A 22,069-nucleotide genomic window follows, 5' to 3' on the forward strand; every position below is an offset into this window, starting at 1 on the left:
TTAAAATAATTATACAAAATGATAGTTGAATATAGGTTGGTTAAAAATAGCATTGTCTAATATTGAAGATCATTGAGTAATATTTCTGTATGTTATCTTTTGTTAAGGAGTCAGTGATTAGTAAAAGAGTCAATGAAGAAAATGCACACATTAGAGAGGAGAAACAGGTGAGTTATAAATATTATTTTTCATTTAAAAATTGATTAATACTTCTGATTAGTATTTTAAGTTTTTATAGAAACCTATGCTAAACTATTAAAAAAGTAATTATTAAAACAATTACTTTTAAAAAGAGACTTACTGGTACTATACATATAAACATGATCTTAGTTTCTGCTTTATAAGAAATCAATTAATAGGACAAAGTAAGTTTTGCATTAACTTTTCAGCAATACATTTCCAAATCTTCATTTACTTGGGATCAGATGCATGTAAATCTGGCATGCCACTGAAAATAATATTCAGCAAATTTTTTCCATAAAGTTATACAGGAAGGTTTGTAAAACTTTCTCCTTCCTTCTGACAACAGTACCCTATGAAATTCTTGTATCTCACTGGCAGCCCAATTAGGTAAAATTGGAATCATGTGTCAAACATCTAAATGAAGTATTCAGACACACATTCTCTGTAACAGCAGCATAGTGCTCTGCTTTTCAGGGTATCTAGTGAAAGAGTTATAGAAGACTCCCACTCCATAGATCATTAAAATCAAGCTTTTGAAAGTGATGTACTTGGTCTCAGGGAGGGGAAGGAGCAGAATGCTGACCACATTATCCACTGAACACCCTTTAAAGGCTGACTTAGTGACAGAGACTGCATTTTGACTTTGAAGAACACTCACCATGAAATATTAGAAAAAGCAGGTACTACATGCTTATGAGAGTTTAGCTTCACAGTTACCATGATTCTGAGTTGTATCAAGAACAGCCCTGTAGTGAGTTTTCAGTCTAATGCACATGTGTGTGTTTTCGTTATTTGGGAAGACAGGCAAGTATTCCCATAGTTAAAGGTGCATACATTTTAGTTTTACCTGTTTCTATTATTAGCTAGCTTTTTGAATTGCTAGTTTTTGTGTTTAGTGTTCCCTTGTCTTGATATCAGTCACAAGACGGGAACTGTAGGGGGAAATGTTACTTAATTATAGGAAGAAGTTTAGAGTTCTGTCTCATATTTCCTCCATTTCCCCATTTGTGTTAGAAATCTTTCATTCTGTTAATGTACAGAATGCTGAAAAATCACTCCTTGCCCCCTAAATAAGTTAGCAAATATGCACTATAGTATGCACATGCAGGTGCAGAAGGACAGTGTTACCTAGTGCAGTAGTATACACTGTACAAGACTCATGAATTCCATTTTAAATTATGCTTCTGATCTGTGAGGTTGACCTTAAGTAAGCTACTTCACAACTCTGTGCTTCAGTTTCATATCTGTCAAATGGGGTTTCCCTTCCTTTGCAATGTACTCAGCCAGGCATTATTATTTGTTACATTTATGCACAAGGACATATACAGTTTTTTTTGTTGAATAGAGCTTCATTTTCTGTTGGACCTTCTCTGATTTTTATTTTGGGCAAAACAGTGTTGGCACTTAGCTATTTGGTTACCCAGTTTTGCTTGCAAAGAGACTTCTGACAGTGTCTTTGGGGAACTACAAACTGGGTAGCCTCACCTCAGTCCCTGAAAAAATCATGGAGCAGGTCTTCAAGGAATCCATTTCTAAGCACTTGGAGAAGAAGGTGATTAGGAACAGTCAGCATGTATTCACCAAGTCAGGCCAATCTGATTACCTTCTGTGATGAGATAACTGGCTCTGTGGATGTGGGTAAAGCCATGGACATGACATACCTTGACTTTAGCAAGGCTTTTGATATGGTCTCCCACAACATTCTTCCAAGCAAGCTATGGAAGTATGGATTGGATAAATTGATTGTAAAGTGGATAGAAAACTGGCTGGATTATTGGGTTTAGAGGTTAGTAATCAATGACTCGATGTCTAGTTGGCAACCAGTATCAAGTGGAGTGCCCCAGTGGTTGGTCCTAGGGCTGGTTTTGTTCAATATCTTCATCAACACCTTGAAGATGGGATGGAGTGTACCCTCAGCAAGTTCATGGATGATACTAAGCTGTGGAGAGTAGTAAATACACTAGAGGGTAGGGCCAGGATTCAGGGTGACCTTGAAAATTGGATGATTGGACGAAAAGAAATCTTGGGTTCAATAAGGACAATGGGGATGTGTGAAACGGGCCATATTCGATTCAGATTCGGCCCAAATTGGGGGACAGTGATTCAATTTGTTGATTTGGATCACTGTCTCAATTCAATTTGGCTGAATCCAAATCTGAAGATTCGATGCTGATGTGGAGAATCAGTGATTCGGCGATAGACACAGCTTTATATATTTTTTCTACATACCTTGAGGTACCAGGCACGGCTCGTGAACGCTGCAATGGTGGGGCGGATGGAGCATCTCACAGGAGTGCAGAGGGGCCCCCCATGTGCTCGGTGGCAGGTCCGGAAGTGGACCGGAAGTACTTCTGATCCACTTCTAGGTCCACTGCCAAGTGCCTGCGGGACCCTCTGCATCCCCTGGCTTGGCAATCAGCTGTGGGGGGACCCCAGGTGCCCCCCCGACCCAGGAGGCACCAGTCACTGAGACGGGGGGGCCAGGAGAGGGTCTTCCACATGCTCTGCGGCAGACCTGGAAATGGATTGGAAGTACTTCTAGTCCACTTCTGGGTCTGCCACCGAGCGTGATGGGGACCCCTCCGCACTCCTGAGGCATGCTCCATTCACCCCAGCATCTCAGCATTCACAAGCCACCTGGTACCTTGAGGTATGTAGAAAAAACATTTAAAGCTGTGTCTATGTCCAAATTATTGAATTTCTCTTAATCACCCCAAATCGATTCAATTCAGAAAGATTAAAGTGTCTCCTGATTTTATTCGGATTTGGAGATTCAGCTGCCGAATCAGGCCGAATCTCTGCCAAATCAAATCAGCAACTGAAGCTTTGCACAGCCCTAAAGGACAAGGGCTAGGTCTTGCACTTAGGACAGAACAGCCCCATGCACCCGTACAGGCTGGGGGCTGACTGGCTGGCCAGCAGCTCTGCAGCAAAGGACCTGGGGGTTACAGTAGACAATAAACTGAATATGAGCCAGCAGTGTGCCCTTGTTGCAAAAAAGGCTAATGGCATACTGGGCTGCATTACTAGGAGCACTGCAGCAGATCAAGGGAAGTGATTATTCCCCTGTATTCAACACTGGTGAGGCCACATCTGGAGTTTGGTGGGTGAGTATACACATAATGCTACGTCACTGTAGTGACATGCTACAGTGACATCGTGTCTATGGGTGTCTACATGTGATCAGCAGCTATTTTGCTGTAGTGGAATGCTAACCCATAATAGCATACTGCTATGGCAAAGTAGGTGCTAAAAATAACCATGCACAGTGTGTATGGTGCAATATGGGCAGTTACTGTGCCATGTTTTAGTACTTCCAAGAGGAAATACTAAAGCACAGTGCAGGAACAATGTTGCCATGGGGCAATGTGTAGATGCACCCTGTGTCTAGTTTGGGGCCCTCCACTATAGAAGGATGTAGACAAACTGGAGAGAATCCAGTGGAGGGCAACAAAAGTTGTTAGGGGCCTGGAGCACATCACTTCTGAGGAGAGGCTGAGAGAATTGGGCATATGTAGTATGGAAAAGAAAAGACTGAGATGGGATTTAATAGCAGTCTTCAACTATCTGAAGGGTGGTTCCAGAGAGGATGGAGCTAGATTGTTCTTAGTGGTGGCAGATGACAGAACATGGAGCAATGGTCTCAAGTTTCTGCAAGGGAAATTTGGGTTAGATATTAGGAAAAACTTTCTCACTAGGAAGGTAGAAAAGCACTGGAATGGGTTACCCAGAGTGGTTATAGAATCTCCATCATTGGAGGTGTAAGACCTAGCTAGGCAAAGCCATAGCTGGGATGATATAGTTAGGGGTGGTCCTGCTTTGAGCGGGGGGTTGGACTAGAGGACCTCCTGAGATCCTTCCCAACCCTCTTTTTCTATGATTCTCTGTGTATATGGAAAAAGCTAGAAAATGTTCAAATTGGAAGATTTTTTAGAAATAAATGGAACAGTTTGGCTCAAGGGTTTGCTTTTCAATACCAGCCAACTTATAGACATAACAATATTTTCCATTCTGACTCAGCTCTGTCTATATATTTCATCTGCACAAATCATTTACTTGTTGCTGCTTGCTGGATATGTTTTTAGGACTGTGTTCTGTAGGTATTTGTGTATATTTATTGCTTGTTTAGATCGTTCTTTCTATCTTGGCATCTTCAGAAATGTATTTTGCATATTGTTTCATGTTACAGTTTTCATTGTCCCCATTCTATCTGTTGTTTCAATTAGCTAATCATTTTTTTTGTTATCACAACCACCATTTAGTTTATTTCGCAAGGATAATGGTGATCACCTTGATCAATTTACATTCTCTAAGATAGTATCAGTTTTACACCTTAATCAACCAATTATTTGAATGGTTTTTTATTTCAAAGCTTTTCTTTTTGGGATGAGAATATTCTTCAGAAATAGTTACAGTGCTGCAGTTTTTAAATTTCCATCTCTCCTACAGATTTTTTTCTCTTAGGCAGTGTGCATTACATTCAGTAACAATTAATTATTATTGTTATTCAATAACAGTAATGCAGGTCTATGGCAGAACACGGACTGCAGACAGAAGTGCAGCTTCCTGCTGTAACTGAGAAGGCTTTGCAGGAAGTGTTCTGAATTGCAACAATCACCTGAAACAAACAGAAGTTCACTGTTGGTTGTGGCCGGGGGTGGGGAATCTGCCTGGGAGACTGCAGCTGCTTTCCCCTAGCAATAGCCCCTCCTCCCTGTGAGACTGCAAAGTTTTCAGAATAGGAGTGGGGAATGGGAGCAGAGGAAACTCATTCTAGGGGTTTACCAGCCGGTTCTGGAAGGTGGAGTGAGTGAATTGGAGCACTCCCACCTCAGGGGGGGGCTCCAATACACTGGCCTCACCCTCCAGTGGGGGCTAAAAAACACCCAGACCAAAATCCCTCTGCTCCCTTTCCTCTCTCCCATTCTGAAAACAGTGACATGCTGGACAGGCAAGCAGACCGTTACAAAAGATGCTCTGTTTTGCAATGTCTTTATTTGACTCAAGCAATGAGGATTCAGCTAGCTGTTTGGTACTATGCACTGGGGTTGGAAACAACCCATGTACCTCAGGGTACTGTGGGTATTGTACAGTCATTTAGTAAAGCCAAATACTAAATGACCGTGCAGTAACAATTGTATAGTCTGGTGAACACGTAGATGCGCCCAGTTACTCATAAGTGTAGTTCTGTTGAATTTGATGAGAATATTATTGTAAATTGGGGGCTTACAATTTGGCTCTGATTTTTATCTTGAAATTAAAATGCTTGTGTGTGTTGTTTTATTAATTCTTAAGAATTTCTACAGTATCATTATAGATCATTGGAAGCTATACTCCAGAAAGTTAAGATTCTAAGCACAAAGCTGAACCCCAAACTGTATCACAACGTTCTGATATATTTGTTGAGATATAATGTACTGCTACTGTGTATAAATTTTGGCCTTGATTCCAAATTCAGGAGATAGCAGGGTTAGAAGAATGTCTTACATTTTTCAAGATGCTGCTGATAACTTTTACATGCTTCATCTTTGGGCTTTCCAGACTAACATTGTAAAATGACTCTGCTAAATCTGCTGTATTCAGATTCAGGTTGAATTTGACATGTTTAAACATGTCTTATTCAGACTGGCCTAGAATTGTTACTTGACTGTTCATCTAGTTGTATCATATAAGATAATATCTTGAAGAAATCATACTCTATTATATTTTCTCACAGACAATATGCAGAGAGGAGTTGAGTTGCTATTCCTTTCTCCCCTAATTTCTTCCTGCAAACTAATTGTGTTGATTATAAAAAGGGAATATAACAATTATATTCATCTTAACTATGTAATTTGTTGACTAAGAGAAAAATACATTTGCTAATCAAAAATATAAACTATTTGTAATAAATTGGCATTATTTAATACTCAAACTTTGCAAACTAAAGCAGTTATTTAATATTCTTTGATTTATTATTTTCATAAGGAAATTATGAGATCTCTACAACATATGCAGCAGCTGCTTCAGCGACTGACCCAAACAAATGTCAGACTGGAAAGTGAATTGAATGCACTGAAGGCAAACTATAAGGTCAGATTATTCTTGATTATAAAATATGCTAGTAGCTGCTCTAGTGGAGAGTTTAGGACTATTAAAGACATCTGCATGCTTTTCAGAACTTTTGACCTCTTTTTCACTGCTCCCTCAGCTCCTTAACTGTCAGCATAAACCTTGAAACACACCCCATGGTTCTCCTGTCCTGAACACCCCCCCCCCACAAAGAAAAAAGATTGCTGGCTCCTTTCTGTCATGTAAAAAAACCCATAATTTTGATTTCCATCACAAATGTTGGTATAATTAAATTATTTTATTTTTGTTTTTAGTTTTGTGTTAATTATTTAGTTTTGTGGGAACTTCTTGCTATTAAAAGGTACTAGAAAAATCCAATTGAGACTGTAGGGACCTAATCCCATCCTCAGTTTTGCCAAAAGGAAACAAATGTCCAGCATAAGGGTATCCCTAGCATAATGCCACCTCTTTTGCCTCCTTTGTCTAGGATTCATGTCCAGAGTGGCAAAAGAGCCAGGTCGGAGTATGTGAGCTGTAACTTTTCTCAGCCAACCTAATTAGAATAGCTTTGCAATTCTGTTTCACAGGAAATCAAACTGTCATGTAGTAAAACTGGGAATTGGAGGAATGCAAATATGATTTCACCAACTTTGTTTTACCCCACTGTTTCTTTAAAAATGCCAGGCACAAACCTGGTGTAGCTAAAGATACGTCCCAAAGTTCCTGTATGTACATACAACAGTATAGGGCAAATAGCAGCAGTGCTGTCCCACAGAAGTGCACCCCACAATAACCTTAAAGAAACATCTGTAAAGCTGAAGGAATAATTTTAGCTTTTAGTCCTTTGATTATTTATTAAGAAACTAAATAGGTTTAGTGTTAAAACTGATGTAAGGTGGATACACACCTGCTTGCATCATCATGTTTCAATAGCTAGCTTGATGTCTAACTACGCTTGATAATAATGGCTTGAAATAATGGTTTGATGTCTAACCTAGGAAGCATTATCAAGTGAGTTTCCCTAGGGGTCTGTGCTGGGCCTGGTGCTGTTTAACACCTTCTTTAATGATTTGGAGGATGAGATTAAGTGTACATTTCAGAAATGTCCAGATGACACCAAGCTGGGTGAAGTTACAGACCAGGGTTGTCAACCCAAGGAAAAAAAAATTACTGACAGTCTGTAAACTTTTTACTGACAACCAAGCTTTTTACTGATACAAGTTTTTACTGATATATGTTTTACATAATGTAAATGTTACTCTTCTGCCAGGCCCTACCCTGCTGCTGGACCTCAGTTAGAAGGTTTGGGTTTAAATTTAGGGGCTTAATATCAAGCATAGCAAAAATGTAGAAGTTTGGTTGTCAGTCAAAAGTTTGCAGTAAAATATATTCTTGGGTTGGCAACCCTGTTTGACTGCAGTGATGGTTGTACACTGTGCTGTCCCCATCTGCCAGGGGCTTCTATTTACCCCTACGTCCTGATGTCCCCGACTGCACCCTGGAGCATGCTGCCCTTCTCCCCCTACTGACCCCACTTCTCCTATCCTGGTATAGATCCCCAAAGATGCCTTCTTGTGACTTAGCAGTATTACAGGCAGCCTGGGCAGCAGTAGCACATGACTGAGAGAATACTCCTTGCAGGGTGCTGCACTGTTATTTGGACACCAGGTGGCAATGCTGTTCTGTGTCTGTGTGAGCGTCAAACAAAGTGCAGCTACTTAGTGTTTTAGTGGTGGCTAATGGTTCTTTTTTTTTTTTTGCAGACTTTACTGACAGCCATTTTTAGCCTGATTTTTTTTTACTGACAGTCAGTAAATTTACTGTTAGTTGGCAACCCAGTTATAGAGACTCCGGAGGACAGGCTTAGGATTCAGAATGACCTTGATAAACTGGAGAAATGTCCAAAATTAATCAAATGAAGTTCAATAAAACAAGTATGATGTCCTGCACTTGGAGTGGAACAATCACATACACAAATACAGATTGGGGAATGACTGGTTAGGCTGTTGAACTGCAAAAGCCTTATAAGCCTATAAAATGAATATGATCCAGCAGAATGCTCTTGTTGCAAAGAAAAACCTAATAGGATACTGGGCTGTTTTAATAGGAATATTGTTTGTAAGTCAAGGAAAATGATTCTTCTGCTTTGTTCAGCACTGGTGAGGCCTAAGGTAGAGTTCCATGTCCAATTTTTGGTACCACACTTCAAGAAAGATATCAGTGATTTAGAAAGAGTCCAGCAAAGAGCAACAAAAATAATTGGAGAGCTAAGGAATGTGATTTACAAGAAAAGACTGGAAGAACTAGGATTATTTAGACTGGAGAAGAGAACAGTGAGTGGGAGTTAGGTAACAGTCTTCAAATACCTGAAATGTGATTATAAAGGGGTTGGTGATCACCTAGTCTCTGTGGCTGCAGGAGACAGAACAAGGAATAATGGTTTTAAATTGCAGCAAGAGTGGTTAAGCAGATTACCTAGAGGGCTTTTGGAACCTTCATCCTTGGAAGTTTTCAAGAGCAAGTTAGAAAAACACTTTTCTAAGATGGTGGTGAGAGAGGGATGATTCTGCGCTGAGCAGAGGATTGGATGCTCCTCCTGAGGTCATTTCCAACCCTATGCTTCTATGATTATTTGCTTTTTTTCTTATTTTTCTTTTATGTAGAGTTTTGTACAGATGACATTAATTTTATGTAAGACATGAGATGGAAGCAGTTTCCATCAGGAATGAATTTGACACTTACAGTGCACATTTAGCACTAGGTTCTAGCATCTTCATCATGCAAAACTGGCCAGAATCCCATTTTGGAGTTTAGTTACTGCTTTGTAGCACTCTGTACAGTGGTGCATCAAGAACAGAAATAAACAATTTTCATTTGTAGTTTTATTCTTCAACCATCTGTGTTCCTGCATTTGTATTAGTGTAATATATATTGGTGTCTTAATGATCATTCAGAAATTACCAAGTCTTGATCTGAACAAATGAAAATAAAAGGTTGGTAGTCCACTATTGATCTTTGTAATAGGTCCCTTACCCCATTACTAAGAGATGGAAGACCAGAGTGGGGTCTAGTACCTCAACGAGGGTCCCATGGGGGATATAATCCAGATTTTATACTGCAGAAGGACTGTTGCCAGGTCCAGTGCTTGGGGAGAAGTGACAGTCAACCTCCAGAATGTGTGCTCATGGACCCAAGAGGTAAGGGAGTCCAGAAACTCTGACAGGAAGGAGCCACTGTCAGGGACTGCATAAAAGATAAGTGGCAGAAGCTGCATATTTTGGTTTATTTGTGGACTGGCTTAAGTACTGCAAGGCTGAAGGAGAGGGATGGAGGCTATTGAAGGTGTCCCACAGAGGGACTTAGAGCATTTTTTTGAGTTGATGGGCTGCCAGAGGCCCAGTGAAATAGGAGTGGGCTGTCAGAGCCCCCGTCAATAGTGACTGAGCTACTACAGCCCTGAGAGCTGGTATAGAGAGCATGGGACCCCCAAGAGCCAGTATAGAGGGTGTGAGAGCCAGGGAGATGGTGCAGAAGACTTGAAAGCTCTGAGAGACTGAACAGGGACCAAGAAAGAGCCCATGGACTGAGCAGAGGAGAGACAGAGCCCAATTAATAGGGTAGAGGAGATTAGCCACACTTCAGTTAGTCTCCCAAATGTTCCTAGTAACATTAAAGTTGTTGCAAGTGAATGTGAGGGAGGCAACTGATGGGTGGTGAGAGGTGCTTAAACAGGCCTCAGAGGGCCACTAGAGGTCACCAAGTGGCATTAGGAAAACTGAAACCTTTGTTACAATTTTTTAAGCTATCCATTTCTCAATTCCTCTACTTTAATAAAAATAAAAGAAGTAAATCACATCTCAGTCATAAATATAATATTAAATAGATTCATAGATTATAGAGTTGGAAGGGACCCAATGGATTATCATGCCTGACCCCTGCCCTTGCCAGGAAAGAGGGCCGAGGTCAGATGACCCTGGCCAGGTGACTGTCAAGCCTCCTCCTGATGACCTCCAAGTTAGGTGACAGCACCACCGCTCTTGGAAGCCCATTCCAGACTCTGGCCACCCTTATTGTAAAAAATTTCTTCCTAATGTCTAACCTAAATTTACTCTCCACTAGTTTGCACCCATTATTCCTAGTTACTCCCTGGGGCGCTCTGGTAAACAGTGCACCCCCAATTCCCTGCTGTCCTCCCCTGATAAATTTATAGGTGGCTACAAGGTCACCCCTCAGCCATCTTTTGTATAGGCTGAAGAGATCCAGATCTCTCAACTTCTCCTCATAGGGTCTTTCACGGAGACCACTAATCATACAAGTGGCCCTCCTCTGAACCCTCTCCAGATCCTCCGTGTCCCTATTGAAGTATGGAGCCCAAAACTGGACACAGTACTCCAACTGTGGCCTGACTAATGCTGCATAGAGGGGGAGCATCACCTGCTTCGATCTGTTGGTCACGCATCTGCTAATACATGACAAGGTGTGATTGGCTTTGTTGATGGCCTCGTTACACTGCTGGCTCACGTTCATCTTGGAGTCAACTATGACTCCAAAATCTCTCTCAGCTGCTGAGCTGCTGAGGAGGACATCCCCCAACCTGTAGGTGTGCTGGGGGTTCCTCCTTCCTAGGTGGAGTACCTTACATTTATCTTTGTTGAATTGCATCCTATTACGTCCTGCCCATTGATCTAGCCTGTCTAGGTTGGCCTGTAACTGCTCCCTGCCCTCTGGTGTATTAACTTTGCCCCATAATTTGGTATCGTCCATGAACTTGGAGAGGGTGCTCACCACACCCTTGTCCAAATCACTGATGAAGATATTAAATAATACCGGCCCAAAGACCAAACCCTGAGGGACCCCACTGCCCACCTCCTTCCAGGCTGAGAATGACCTGTCAACCACCACTTTCTGGGTGTGCTCCCTAAGTCAGTTAGCCACCCACTTGGCTGTGTAGGCGTTCCACTCTACAGCCTGTTAGCTTCCCTATGAGAATAGGATGCGAAACTGCGTTGAAGGCCTCCTTAAAATCCAGGTAGATGACACTGGCCTCCACTCCTGTGTCAAGGCAGTGTGTGACCTGGTCATAAAAGGCTATAAGGTTTGTCAGGCAGGATCTACCTGTGATGAACCTGTGCTGGTTTCCTTTCAGCATTGTTTCCCCTGCTGGGCTTTCACAAATATGCTCTTTGATGATTTTTACTAGTATTTTCCCAGGGATAGAGGTAAGACTGACTGGCCTAAAGTTGCCCAGCTCCTCCCTTCTCCCCTTCTTAAAAATGGGCACCACGTTGGCCTTTTTCCAGTCCTCAGGGACCTGTCCAGAGCACCATGAGAGCTCAAACAACCGTGCCAGGGGCTTAGCAATGACACTCGCCAATTCCTTCAGCACCCGTGGATGGAGGTCATCCGGGCCGGCTGACTTGTACCCATCCAGCCCTTCCAAGTGCTCTTTAACTAAGTCAGCACTAACCTTGGCAGTCTGGTGCCTTTTGGACATCTGTTAATGCTCAAGGTGGGGGGATTGTCTTGGTCAGTATTAAGGAATACTGAAGTGAAGAACTCATTGAAGAGTTCTGCCTTTTTGTCTGCGTCAACCACCAACTGAACTGATTTGTCCTGCAGGGGCCCTATGCTACTCTGCACCTTCTTTTTGCTCGCTATGTATCTGTAGAAGGACTTTTTATTGTCCTTCATTGTTGTAGTCAGCCTAAGCTCCAGTCCTGCCTTGGCCTGCCTAACTCCCTGCAATAACATGCCAGGATGGTGTATGCCTCCTTGGTGGCTGCCCCCTGCTTCCACTGCCTATACATCTCTTTCTTTGCCCCCAGTCTTTCCTGAAGCTCCCTGTTCAGCCAAGGGGGATTTTTTATCCCCTTAGCCCCTGTCCTTCATAAGGGGATAGACTCCTTTTGTGCCCCAAGGATCACTCCCTTGAGAAACTTCCAACCCTCTTGGACCCCCATTAGCCCGATGCTCTTGAGTTTGGCCACCTCACTAACTAGGTTCCTAAGTTTACTAAAGTTGGCCCTTCTGAAGTCTAAAACTTTAGCATCATTGGATATTTTTCTCACCCTTCACTGGATAGTGAACTCTACCAAGTGGTGGTCACTATCACCCAGGTTACTGTGTACCCGCAGGTTGATAGTTGACAGTACTTTTCCCTTAAATGTTTTACAGCAACTTCCTGACATTTGTTTTCCTACATCCTGACACATATATATATACTTTAGAAGCAATGTCCCCTCTAGAGTAGAGTTCTATTATGTAGCCATTACAATTGAAATGTGTTTATAGATTACTATAGGAAATACTGAGGTAACTTGAAGTGTGATGTTATTAATATTCTGTTAAAATTATTTTTTTTATTGGATCAAGAGACTAAAGTTTATTTTCTCTCCCAGCCTGAAAAAAGATAAGGACCTACATAAGAGCAAAATTTTCTGAAGCTAATTCTAAAGAAGGGAGAGATACAGTTCTGGTTCCTTGAAGAAATTAAAAGGCTATAGTAATAGTAACAAAATGAGTGTGCTCAGTACAGGTCCAGTGAATGTGCCTAGAAGGAATAATTCTCGTTTGCAACTGCCTTATGTGGTCTTGCAATTGCTGGCAGTCATAAACCCTCGAGTCTTGCTTTTTTGCCACTAGTTGACTGGCCTGGAACTGCAGAACATGGTTTGCCTGCTTTAAGTGGATTAGTTGTTCCTGAGAAGCTGTTAGTTCCCACTCAGAAGGGTCTGGAGGTTAAAGACTAGTCTGTGGGATCCATCTGGTGGGTATCAGCCCACTTGCACAAGTAGGCTGGTCCAGATAGTTTTCCCAGGAAACAGGAAGCCTTATATAGGCAGGAAGATCCAGTCAGGTGCTGAGAGCCCTGGGCCAATTAGGGGCCAGAAGTGGGAAACCGTTTCTTGGTGGAACCCCTTTCCTTGCTGCTCTGCCTTCCTCCATGAGCTGTGGCCTGGTAGAGGGCCAAACTTGTACTTGGGCCCTGAGCCTCCCAGTTGGGTGTTTAGGACCAGGCCAACCCAGTTTCTCAGACTAACAACTCACTATAGTTGTCTACACCTTGTAACTCCAAATTTAGCATTTTGTTTTACATTGAAGTACCATTGTAGATCCCAGAGAAACTTCACGGCAGTTGATTTGCTTGTTGGTGTTTCATGGGTGGAGTAAAGACCTGTTCCTATAGCCTGCTCAGGCCACTTATTTATTTCTAGTTGTAATGATATTGGTTTGGGTCCAGTCTGCCATACCATTTCTATAGGTAGCATTTCTGTTCTCATCCATCATCTTAGTACTTGACATCAATTAAGGAACTCTTGCTAACAATTCTTAGCTTTCAGTTTTCAGAGAGCGGAGGCAAGACATTCTTACATCAGAGAGATGAGAAATATATGGAGTTAAGCTTATGTGCCAAAGTGGGGAATGTTAAGTGATGGACTCCTTTAAAAAATCCATCTCTAAACATAAATGGAGTTAAAATAAATACCATTTTAAATTTGTTATTCAGCTTAAGCTGTACCTGCTTGTTTCCTAGACCTGAGGAAGGGAACTTGTTGGGAAATATGGTAGATAAGCTCATACATTTGGTTCATACTGGCCATGTCTACATGAGATGCTGACTGCGCAGTAATGAACAAGTACTAAATGACTGTGCAGTAACTGGAGTAACTTCAGCAGTAACTGGAGTTACTGGTGTGCAGTAATGCCACCAAATGGTTTTTTTGTGACACTGACTGCACAGTATTCCAAGACTTCTGTGCAGTAGTGTCACATCATGCTTTCTGCCACACAATGCTACTGCGCAGTACAGGTTTCCCTCACTTTATGTGGTACATGCGTTCCTGGAAAACTGAGCATAACTTGAATTTGCATAGAGGGAATCCACTCTACAATGTAACTAATAAGGATATGTTCCAAGCCTTCACTGTACCCATGGCAGTGAGGGAGGGAGTGGGGCTGGGGCTGGGGTGGGGCGCAGGATGGGGGATGCAGCTCCTGCTGCTATGCACACCCTGGGAAGGCATGGAGGGCACATGCCCCCGGATCTGCATGTGGGCTGGGCTGAGTGGCCAAGACTCCAGCAGTGAGGGGTGGAGCGGGGAACAGGTAGGAGCAGGGGCCAGGCTGAGTAAGCCCCGAGCTGGGCTGGGTAGTGGGACAAGCAGAGGCCCATAGGGCATGTGCCCCCCCGATTTGTGCATGGGGGTGGAGGCGGCTACCACTGCGCACTGCGCTTTGCTCCCTGCTGCAGCTGCCCCAGGAATGGCTCTTGGGGCAGTGGAGCTCCAAGTGCAGCACGTAGCAGCATGCCGCCTCCACCCTGTGCACAAATCGCTGGGGGGGCACATGCCCCCTGGGCCTCTGCTTGTCCTACCACCTGGCCTGGCTGGGGCCTCACTCACCCTGGTCCCTGCTCCTGCCTGTGCTCTGCTCCCTTCTTCATCACTGGGACCTTGTTTCCCCACTTCCCTCATGACCCTTTCCCCTCCCCCCACCCTTCCCCCACAGACTTACCTGCTTGGGTTGGGGGAAGTGTGTGCCTATGTTGATCACATAAGACTGAGTTTACCTTGCATATAATAAATTTTGGGTATAAAAAGAGTCATCGCATAAGAGCAAATTCGCACATACAGAGTCTGCATAAGGCGAGGGAAACCTGTAGTCATGGGCTACTGCGCAGTCAGTATCTCAGACATGGCCACGGTTCAGTAGTCTATCTCATGCTCATCTGAGCAGAGTTGTCTTATAAAGCATTGTTTAGGTAGACTGGGCTTCTACTTTCTTGGATCTAGGTCACTACATGCAAGTCAGAGGAATGTAAGTGGATAGTGCACCTTGAAGAACCATGATTACTGTAACATAAGTAACCCTTTCATACAAGGTTTGGCAGAATGCTGGCCTATTTCTTATTCTAAAGAACTGATTTTTGTAAAACAGCAAATTAATAAGACTATAAAGGCTATAAATGTCATTCAGTGGGTAGTACTAGACACCAGAGGAAAGATTACTTAATATATTTATAGTAAGAAATATTAGACTTTAATTTATTTGTCTCTAATCACAGATACAGCTTTACTTTTTTTACCTTAGTAAACATTATCCAAGATCTGAGGACTAAAATTCTTATTTCAAGGAGAGAATAATGAAATCAAGGTGACAGTGCCATATGTTTTGCAAAGGAGAAGGAGAAGAAAAAAAATTTTTTTTGGTGATATTTAGGCTTCTCACTTTACTATGGGGCATCAGGTAAAGGGAGATGTGTTTGATCCCTGCAACTGTAGAGCTTGGTGCTGGCAATATTTTGATGTCCTTCATACTGTTAATAATAACATTTTATAATTGCAATAAGTTACTTCTGATAATGTATTTTACAGTATTCTGTGATTTATTATTAATAAGGCCATTACACAACAATAGCCACATCAAACATTGATCTCATTTGCTAAGTAGGGTCTGCATAAGTTTATACTGGGAATGGAGATCTTCAAGGAAAACGTAGGTGTTTCAGATCAGTCCTAGCTAAATTCCAGTTTGAATAATTACCACACATTTTGTATACTAAATATTTCATTCTGCATTTATTTTTTTTCCTAGAAACTGTGCTCTAAGTAACTGTTACAATCTACTTCAGAGGAGGTTGCTTTTTATCTGTGGGTGTATAGATCCCAGAGAATATAAAGCCTGATCTATTGCCTATTGAAATTAATTGGTATTGGATCAAGCTTATAGTTTGTGAAGCCCTGTGGAATGACAGTTACTATATAACTGTATTTTTATTAGTGCTCTTATTCAGAAAATATATTGTCTTATTGTTTAATTCAATGACAAATTAATGTATTTTTGCTAACAGCTTATGAAGTAAATTCTCCAAGTACGCAAAAATAGGCCTGGAAGGGACCTCAGGAGGTCATCTAGTCCAATACCCATGTTCAAGACAGAGTCATTCTTGTCTAGACCATTCCAGACAAGTGTTTGTGTAACCTGTTTTTAAAAACTTTGAAGCATGGAAGTACTCTAATTTTTTATATGCTATATTTTGTATTATTATTCCAAATGCTATCATAATTAGTCTGATTATAAGCACGTTAACCTTGTTGTGAAGTAAATCAGAAACAATTTAATATTTTCGTATTTAAAAGGTAAAGCAGAGAAGAATTCCTTCGAAAGAATGTTTTTATATCTGGTATATTTTAGAAGTGCTTCCAGAGAATTGAAACAAAATCATATAAATGTTTGAATGCATTAAAACTGCATTTATATTTTCAAGTGTGTATGTATCATGTTTACCATGGGTAATGGATGCGCTAAATCTTTTATCCTTTTAACTGTGTGTTATAAAAATTGGATAGGGTAAAAATTCCAGTGGTACCTGAGAGATGTTTGAGAACTGTTATGGTGTATTTACACGAGCTTGTTTTAATTTATCAAAATGATAGTAAAGCTGACACTGAGTTAGCCCAGAAATGCTAGAAACACAGTTATGATAGCATAAAAGCTGTGCAGCATATTGCTATTATTTTAATACACTTTTATTCAGTTTCAGTTAACTAGTAAAAATAAAGGGCAATCAAACATACACTATTTTTTTTTTTTTACATTTCAATAGATACGTTGGAATCTCAGTTTACAATCAAAAGTACAAATTACAGGAAAGGTTATTCATACTGATAAGAGAAGATTTTTCTTTGGCTATTCTGTAGTTTTTTTCTTTAAGTTCAGTGGGGCTAGATTGTGCTACATTACATATTTCTCATCTCTGTACTTTATATTACTTTTTCAGCACATTAAAACTTATGCAGTGAAACTGAATAATGGCAAGTGTTTTTATACCCTTTTATAGCCATTTCTTTTTCATAACCTCCCCCTGTTTCCTGTTAGCTAAACTATAAGCACCTTTCTGTTAATTTATGAAAATTATTGTTGAGATAGCACATTATCACTGATCTGTATGGCACTTTCAGCATGTTAGAAGCAAAGGTCTCAGCAACATAAAACACATCAAAATTCATTAATGTGGTATTGATTATTTTTTGGATAATTAATTTTATTGCAGACCCTTGAAAGAGATAATGAGCTGCAAAGGGAGAAGGCAAAAGAAAATGAAGAAAAGTTCCTTAATCTTCAGAATGAGCATGAGGAAGCAGTAAGAACTTGGAAAAAAGATGTAGGTTTATTAAATTAAATGTTAGAGTATTAAGAGGTTTTTTAAATAGTTATCAAATAATCCCTAAAAGCCAAGAAAATATTGCAAAAATAAATTAGGTATAAAGTCAAATATCATTAATTTCCTGGCAATGCAAAATTTTCTAGAAATAAATATTTTTAAAATCTAGATTTAATATAAACTCCATTTGGCTTCTGGACTTTAGAAGGCGAGCAATGTGCGCTTTTGGGCCTTTATCACACGAGCCAAATGGAAGGTTTATTTGTTTGTTTTTAATATAGTATTTGGATAGTGTTCCAGAATTAATACGTTTGTCAACCATTGCTGGCATTTTCCTAGATTATATTCCTGGACTGTAAAAAGTCATTAGTAAACTGCCAGAAATTAAACTATAAAACTCTAGTATAAGCTCATGTACATTAAAGTTACAAAAATGTAAGACATTTTGTCAAGTTTAATGGGCCCAAAACACTGACCTATCTTCAATATTTGTTTTTCATACTACTACTACAAAATATTTCAGTGATTTGTAAAATCAAATATCGTACTCAGCAGCTTTGAAGTAAAATTACAGTGACAAATGAACTACAATAATAAACCATTGTTCACGAGTAAGGAAAGGAAACATTTTGGTAAGAAAATTAACATTTTAAAGTTTTCAGAGAATAGTGGAAACCAGAGAAGCTGTCACATTTTTTAAAATTTTCATTTCTAATCTGCTTTCCTGAAAGGCAATGGAAATATGGCAGAGAAGGCTGTGAAGGGTTTGCGCAGAGCTGTCTATATTTCTGCCTTCTCTCTTGACTTGACTCTTTGAATACAAGTGCTGGAAAAAGTACTCTAACCTGAAGCTCTAGAGCAGCTCCGGTGATGCTCAATGGTTTAAGGAGGAAAGATGACATCTCCCTAATTGTTCAAAATAACTCCAGTACAAAGCCCTTTACTCTCGCTTTACGTGTCAAATATGAATTAGCTCTGTTTGTTTCACTGAAATGTTTGTAATAATCTTCTCGATAATTGCAAATGATATTTATTTATAACTTCATTCCCAGTTTGATCTATTTGGTAAATATTTATTCTTAATTTGTGTTTCTACTGTAGCCAATCCAATTTGACTTTATTTCATTTAATTCCTTATAATATTCCAGTCTCATTGATAATGTTAAGATCATGTGCAGCTGGACTTCTGCTGTGTGCAGAGGTAGATTAACCTCTGATGCCCATTCAATATTATCCTCTTTATCTTTCTTAAGATAGGCCAAAGCATGTTCATTTGAGCTTAGGATATAAAATGACAAAAATTATTCATCAAGTAATTATATAATAGAAAGTGTTAGCAGAATACAAATTGACTGGACTGCCAAATAATACATTATACAAGGCATATGATTTTGGTGGGATGGGGTTAGCTCCTAGAAGGGACAGGGATTGGGGGGATGCAGTGTCATGTAGATCTGTGGTTTCAGATGCAATATTCTGGTGAACCTGCTATGTAATTTACATCTGATTCACCATATATGATGAAGGACCATGCTTTCACCTACAGCTTCCTTTCTTTAAGGGTGACATTAGCTAGAAATTCCTTCAAGTGTCCACTGAAGATAGGTCCTCTCCTTTTTTTGTCCGTTCTATCTGCTATTAGCCAAGATTATCTTTTTAGCCTGGAGGACAATGTATGTACGACAAGGAAAAAATGTGTGTCCCTTCATTCACCCAACTGTAATAGATGGTTTCTTTGTCTCCTGTGTCTGTACGGCTAGAATTTTTCTACTACTGTTAAGTGGTGACTTTTAATAGATTGTTCCCATAATAGATTGTTTACAGCTGTAAAAAATATATCAGTTAAACTGAGAATGAAATCCAGGAGCACAGAGGAAGTTACTCTCAAGTCAGGCAAAAATTGCAGGGAGGGGGTACACATTCAAACCAAAGCTGGATAGAAACTAACTATAGAGTTATTACACATTTTCAAGCACTAATTTTGGAGCTGGTTGGGTGTCTTTATAGCTAGCTAGATATTTTTATGGCGTGATAATTACTTTGCATATGTGGCTGGTCTACATTTATTATGCAATTAATCAGTTAATTGCATAATATATGTAATTTGGCAAAGGCCTTAGATACTAACTAGTTCAGAGAAGCATGAGCTTTCATAGGCAACAAACTACTTCAGATGCAATCTCAAATGAAATGTATTGGTGGGCGAAAATTGCTTCTACGGGGAGGGGGTAGGGGGGAGTACACATCAGTTCTTTGCAGTACACTGCAAACTAATTCCTAGAGTAGATCCAGTTGGTGAAATGCTGTGAATCCTGGGATATACTTCCAGAACTCTTTGTGCCAAATGTGTAGCTGCAGAGTCAGTTCATGCCTACAGTTTAATGCATATTGTTTCCTGAAGTGTGGACTTTTGGAGGCAGAATTTCCTGGTCAGGACCCACACACATGTGAGCTAGAATGCAGTGTAGATATACCCACGGTATACTTTCCTTTGATGGGAGCCATTATTTTATTCTCTTTCATATTTTATAAATTGAGAAATTAATTTTCAAATGTAATCTTTTCAGCAAGTGACTTAGTATCAGGCATGAATGCTCAAACAAAAAGTCATTAGAGACATACAAATATTATTTTCTGGTTGTCAACCAGAAATTAAAAAAAAAAAAAAGTCAGATAAATACAATCTGCAATGAGTTGGACCAGAAGGGTCCCACTCATTTTCATGCAATGAGCTCCATTTCTCAATCTTCTCGTTTCCCTTTTCCTTCTTCTGTGTTGTCATGTTTCTCTGAAGATATAGTTCATATTTAAGACAGTTTATGCCAGTAATTGATGAGTTTTATTTTTGCCTTTTTGTTTCTCCTCTTTGATTCTGTAGTTTGAAGTTTCATCCTATAAAAATATTATTTTTCAAGTTTCCAGATGCAGCAAATGGTGTGATCACTTTTTCTGTTCAACACTTGCAGGAGGAAAACATGACAAGGGAGGTAAATACTATAAAAAATGAGTTGCTGTCACTTAAAGGAGCTTTCACACATCTCCAAGACTGCCATTCTCCTCAGACAGATCAACATGCTGGGCAAGAGGAAAACCTGCAGGTAAAAATGAAGTGTGTATGAATAGTTACAAATTTACATATTTCATCTGTCTGTCTGTCTAGTCTTTGGCATTTATTCTAAACCTTGTTATGACCTTCATGAAACTTCCATTTTGTAAAGCCAAGGTCTTCAACATAGTGATCCAGTAAAATTCTAAAATCTATCTACAGTAGGTTTCTCCTTTCTGAGGCTAGAAAATCTTGAGATTTGGTTATTCATTTCCTCATTAAGTTTAGATAAGATTATAAACTTGGCACTTGGTTGTGTTAGATAGAATTTGTTAAAGACAGAATTTACTTCTGTGAAACATTCACCTGTACATAGGCTTGGTGGAATTGTAGAAGCAGATCCTTTACAGAGAAACTGATTTCAGTCTCTATAATGTAGGATGACAGAAAAATTTGGTATCTGCATTAAAACAAGGGAAGCCCAATATAAACAATCTTTTATCCAATGTCTTAAACAAATCATCTAAGGCTTAAAATTCTGAATGTGTTAATAAATGACTGCAGAAAATAGAAGAATAACAACAAGAGTAGAACAGACACTGGACCAGATTCTATCTTCTACTCTGTCTTTCCACTATTTCAGGTGAGTAAAAATGGGGGTGAAAAACTCCCATTTGCTTATGATAATTGTGCTCAACCTCCAGACTGGGTCAGATCCAGCCCATGAGCCTCTGGGTTTCCCCACAGGTGTGAAAATTTGGTAGTTGGGGGGTAAAGTAATTGGAATGTTAACTGTAGCTCCCCTGATGCCAAATTCCAGACCCGTGGGGAGCCCTGTATGCTGGATGATGTGGCCCTGTGCACTAGATTGCACCAGCATGCAGTGGGGCCAGCACATGGGGTCAGGCTGGCACATGGCCAACTCTGTCACCTGGGTCAAGCCAGCACACAGCTGGATCCAGCAAGCAGAGCTGAGCTGGTGAGTGGCCATATCTGATGTGTGAAATCAGGATGGTATCAGGCCAGCGTGTGTGGCTGGGCCATCATGCTAGATCACACATGCGGACCAACCCTACACACCTACCCCACATGCTAGATCTGGCCTGTGAACTGGTCCTACACCAGTCGTCTGGCCTGCAGGGCCAAAAGGTTGAGCATCACTGGCTTAGGAGAATCCATAAATGGCATAAATTCAGCTTTATGGCACTTGCTTCTTGACCTTCTGCCATAGAAGAAAAGAGGTAGGTGATCCTTAAAGGCTGTTCTAACTAAATGCGGCTTAAACTAAGCTCAGCCCTCCTCCAGTCAGATGACTCCACCACTTAGCCCTAGCACCACTTGCAGGCACCCTGGGTCAGCTGACTCCATGCTCAGTCCTCGCCTGCACCTGCAGGATGCTGTGCAGGCTGCTTCAGGTCTTAAAGTGGCAGGTGCCCTAAGCATCCTGCCACACCTAACTGATTTAAACTTGAGAGAGGCAATGTTATTCAGTGTATTACATGGGGATACTGTTGCATGAGTTCCATTAATGTTTATAAGAGTCCTGTGGCTCCAAAAATTATTGTTTATTTGAGTGAAATAAAGATGTTTCAATTGTACAGTTAGGGCATATTATTAATCATCCA

The 22,069-nt window shown here is 40.5% G+C and overlaps 1 protein-coding gene across 1 annotated transcript in view; it reads left to right on the plus strand.

The window, feature by feature from the left end:
- CCDC73 (coiled-coil domain containing 73) overlaps positions 1-22,069 on the plus strand; it is a 144,444-nt gene that overhangs the window by 100,777 nt on the left and 21,598 nt on the right. Inside the window, exons 13-16 of the mRNA XM_019476661.2 lie at positions 108-167; positions 6,151-6,255; positions 17,288-17,398; positions 20,365-20,496. Of these exons, the coding sequence (XP_019332206.1) occupies positions 108-167; positions 6,151-6,255; positions 17,288-17,398; positions 20,365-20,496 (408 nt within the window). The remainder of the gene's footprint in view (positions 1-107; positions 168-6,150; positions 6,256-17,287; positions 17,399-20,364; positions 20,497-22,069) is intronic.

The sequence above is a fragment of the Alligator mississippiensis genome, chromosome 2, assembly GCF_030867095.1.
Source record: "Alligator mississippiensis isolate rAllMis1 chromosome 2, rAllMis1, whole genome shotgun sequence".
NCBI lineage: Eukaryota > Metazoa > Chordata > Crocodylia > Alligatoridae > Alligator > Alligator mississippiensis.